This window comes from Capra hircus, chromosome 18, assembly GCF_001704415.2.
Source record: "Capra hircus breed San Clemente chromosome 18, ASM170441v1, whole genome shotgun sequence".
Lineage (NCBI taxonomy): Eukaryota > Metazoa > Chordata > Mammalia > Artiodactyla > Bovidae > Capra > Capra hircus.
In genome coordinates this window covers 35,895,903-35,899,933 of record NC_030825.1, presented here as the reverse complement: position 1 = coordinate 35,899,933, position 4,031 = coordinate 35,895,903, and the positions used below count along the sequence as shown (strand labels likewise).

Below are 4,031 nucleotides of genomic sequence, written 5' to 3'. Positions count from 1 at the left end.
CACCTCTGTCGCCCTCCTCCTCGTACCATTCACATACGCCCTCTCCTTCTTCTTTACCTGCCCTCCACCCACCCCCAATTCTCTCTCTCTCTCTCTCTCTCTCTCTCTCTCTCTCTCTCTCTCTCTCTCTCTGTCACACACACACACACACACTCAGACTGGGCTTTTGTCTGCGGGGTCTGCCCCAGCCCCGCCCTAGAGAGTGAGGCGAGGGCTGGGTGGGTGTGAGGTCCTAGGAGGAGGGTGGGGGATTCCCCTCGGGGGAGGGAGACGGACACGTCAGCCCCCGCACCGCGCAGACGGGGGCGAGCGCGGGGGTGGGGGTGGGGGTGGGGGTGGGGGCGGGGGCGGGCAGAGGCTTAAATAGGCAACTCTGGCGCCTGAGCCCAGTACGGACTGAGAAGGCGGCGGCTGCGACTGGTCGAGCGTTCGCGCCTGGCTCTACGGGTGGACTGTATCCGAGCCTGGTACCTACCTAGTCCTCACCGTGTCTGAGTGGGTGAGTGTCCTGGCAGAGCGGGGTGGGGGTGGTCTCACCGTCTGAGATGGACGAGCCAGGAGGGTGGGTCACTTGTCAGGGCGCAAAGACCTTCCGCGGCAGGTCCTATACCCCGAGCACCTTTCCTGACCCGTGGTCAGGCAGGCGTGTCCCGGGTCCAGCCTCCTACTCCATGTCCACCGCGGCTTACGCGGCCATCCGGATTCCCGTTCCCCAGACGGCGTCCGACGGGATGACTCTGAACGGCGGCGGCAGCGGAGCCAACGGGAACCGTGGCGGGGGCCGGGAACGCGATCGCCGTCGGGGCAGCACACCTTGGGGCCCCGCGCTTCCGCTGCACCGCCGGAGCATGCCGGTGGACGAGCGCGACCTGCAGGCGGCGCTGTCTCCGGGCTCTCTGGCCACGGCCGAAGCCGGGACAGGGGCCCAGGGTCCGAGGCTGGACTGGCCCGAGGGCTCCTCCGACTCGCTCAGCTCGGGAGGAAGCGATTCAGACGAGTGCGTTTACAAGGTGCTGCTGCTGGGGGCGCCTGGCGTGGGCAAGAGCGCTCTGGCGCGCATCTTCGGAGGTGTAGAGGACGGGCCTGAAGCGGAAGCCGCAGGTGAGGGACTGGGAGGGACTGTTCGAGGGAGGGGCGAACACAGGATTAGGACTGGGGGCTGCAGGACTGGGGATCAGGGTTAAAAGCAGCAAATACCCACGGAATTCTGAAGGTGCTTTGAGAATCGCGTCTGCCTCCCCCTTTCACAGATGGGGAAACTAAGGGGGAAGGAACCCTAGCCTTTAGTAGGGAAAGAAGTGCTTGCAGTAGAAGACCCAGGTAATATGTTTAATTGTTCTGTAGTGTGAGGACAGGATAGCCCTCCCTGCCAGGACCGGGGAGAACACAACCAGGAGAGTCTAGGAGAGGAGTCCTAGGTAACCAAGGTCCCCAGGGGCTGTCTGTTCTAACTCGGGCCACTGTGATCAAAACTATCCTGGGTCTCAGGGAACAGAAGGGCAGGGAGCCCAGGAATGGCCACCCAGGACATTGCTAGCTTGGGGAAGGGGTAGCTAGGTGGGGGCCTGGCACATCATGCCCTTCACCCGCCTCCCCCCCCCATTTCTCAGCCCTGTCATTTCTGTTACTATATAGCATCTATCAGTGGAGGAGAAGGTTGGGGGGCTTTGGGGAGGAGTTGAAGGGTGTAGCCAGAATAGGACACCTGATGCATTGGGGGGGGGGGGCGGGTTGTGGCAGCCAACAACTAACCTGACTACTGGTCTCCTGCCCAGGGCACACATATGACCGCTCCATCATGGTGGACGGAGAAGAGGCGTCACTCATGGTCTATGACATTTGGGAGCAGGTAGGATGCAGGCTGAGACCCAGGGCTGGGTGAGAGGGGTGAGCTGGGGGTAGGGACCTGCTGGGAATGACAGCGTTGTAGCGGGGGGGTGAGGACGATTGGGTAAATATGTGTCTGTGTCCCCTAGGATGGGGGTCGCTGGCTACCCGGCCACTGCCTGGCCATGGGAGATGCATATGTCATTGTGTACTCAGTGACTGACAAGGGAAGCTTCGAGAAGGCCTCAGAGCTGCGGGTCCAGCTTCGGCGGGCGCGGCAGACCGACGACGTGCCCATCATCCTAGTGGGCAACAAGAGCGACCTAGTGCGCTCTCGAGAGGTCTCCTTGGACGGTGAGCAGGGAGCTGGGTTGGAAAGGGAGGGAGATCCTGGCTGCGCTGTGGTCCACTCAGTCTTGACTCAGCTCGAGTCACTGGGGATCATCAGTGGCTAAAAATGTCCAGGAAGAAAACTCAGGGAGATAGGGGGAGAGCTTCTGCCCTCCCACAGGTCTCCCGAGTCCTGAGTGCTGGGGAAGGGACCAGATGCACAAGAGGAGATAAAAGCTGCTAGACCATCTCAGAGCCCTCCTTTTTTGTCCTCTTTGTCCCTGGCCTGGCTGATGAGGGGTGAGGAGAGTTCAGGGACTCAGGCCAGGAGGCCAGAGCCTGGATTCCAGGCCCAGTCCAGTCTCTGCATAGTCTTGACCCTGGAAAGAACCCCTCCCCCAACATTGGGCTCAGCATCCTTTGTGACCCCCAGACCTGAACCCCACAGAAGAACCAGCAGTGACTTGATGATGTCCTCCCCCCATTCTCCGTCATGCATCATGATATAACGGCAAGCCATAAAACACCATGCTGTCCAACAAAGTTGTCATTTTTCTGCATTGACTACTATAGCACTACTGTTTAAATATCAAACTCCAAATTATTTTGATAAATGAGTCTCCTTATGTGGGCCTCTGTGAGCTCCTTAAACATGGGCAAGCTTTACAGCTGGGTGACCCAGTGATGACTGGGCCCCTCCGTACACGAGCTGGGGTTCATTGTGTTCCTGGGGAGGATCCAGGACTCCCTTCCCCTTTCCCACGGATAGCTGCCAAGGTGTGGCCAGGGTTGGAGTGGGCTTCTCACCCACTCACCTTTTGCTTACTGATGTGTGCCTGTCCCCCACCCTCCACCCCTGCCACACATACCAGAGGGCCGGGCCTGCGCCGTTGTCTTTGACTGCAAGTTCATCGAGACGTCGGCTGCGCTGCATCACAACGTCCAGGCACTGTTCGAGGGTGTTGTGCGTCAGATACGCCTGCGCAGGGACAGCAAAGAGGCCAACGCGCGCCGTCAAGCAGGTACCCGGCGGCGAGAGAGCCTGGGCAAGAAGGCGAAGCGCTTCCTGGGCCGCATCGTCGCTCGAAACAGCCGCAAGATGGCCATGCGTGCCAAGTCCAAGTCCTGCCATGACCTGTCAGTGCTCTAGACCCTGGGCCACTCGCTGTATTGTGCAGACAGATGGGCTGATTGGTGGGCTGGCCCAGCCAACCGCCCAAGGTGCCTCAGAGCTGGCTCAGACTCTGGATGTCCCCCACCTCACGGTCATGGACAGACAGACAGACAGTGCTGCCCAGGGAGGTGGCTCCCAGTGGCTGTCGAGGGCTGGGCCCACTGAGATGCCTGTGCTGGCCCGTGTGCATCCCAAGCAGCAGGCTGACCCCAGCCAGCCCTTGGGGACAGGCCTGTGAGTGGGGAGAGGACTCTGCCTTTCCCTACACCCTGGTGTGCATGCCCTGGAGGGAGGCTGTTCAGTGCAGTGGCTATTTGTTTACATGCAGATTTTTGTAATAAAGACTATTTCCCGATAGGCCAGGGCTGGTGACTCTGTGTTTCCTTTGATTCTGGGGTCTGTAGGAACAGGAAAGTTTCCTTAAGTTCAGGAAGGGGGCTCACTGCCCCACCCCAGTTTGTGGCCTTAACTATTCTAATGTTTGTGCCCAGCTGTGTCCAAGGGGCAGGTGTGGAATGTGGTCCGGTTGCAGGAGTAACAGGGTGGGGGGTGGGGGTCCAAGCAGCAGGAAGAGACATGAATCTCACCCAACCTATTATTCAGATTCTTCTGTACTGGGGCCTGGCATTGCCCAGCTGATCAAGGGTTCAATCACTGCAAATCCATACCAGTATCCTTGCCTGGAGAATCCCATGGACAG

General features: G+C 59.6%; 1 protein-coding gene across 1 annotated transcript; it reads left to right on the top strand.

Annotated features, from left to right (window-relative positions):
- On the top strand, window positions 378–3,693 carry RRAD (RRAD, Ras related glycolysis inhibitor and calcium channel regulator). Its single transcript, XM_018062096.1, has 5 exons — window positions 378–499; window positions 717–1,101; window positions 1,776–1,849; window positions 1,977–2,181; window positions 3,030–3,693. The coding sequence occupies exons 2-5, from the start codon at window positions 732–734 to the stop codon at window positions 3,305–3,307; spliced, it is 927 nt and encodes a 308-aa protein (XP_017917585.1). The 5' UTR covers window positions 378–499; window positions 717–731; the 3' UTR covers window positions 3,308–3,693.

What these genes read in the sequence shown, in the direction of transcription:
- RRAD (XM_018062096.1), top strand. Translation starts at nt 732, where the DNA reads ATGACTCTGAACGGCGGCGGCAGCGGAGCCAACGGGAACCGTGGCGGG. An exon ending in GCCTGAAGCGGAAGCCGCAG is followed by an intron (nt 1,102 to 1,775) that starts GTGAGGGACTGG and finishes TCTCCTGCCCAG; the next exon opens with GGCACACATATGACCGCTCC. An exon ending in TCTATGACATTTGGGAGCAG is followed by an intron (nt 1,850 to 1,976) that starts GTAGGATGCAGG and finishes TGTGTCCCCTAG; the next exon opens with GATGGGGGTCGCTGGCTACC.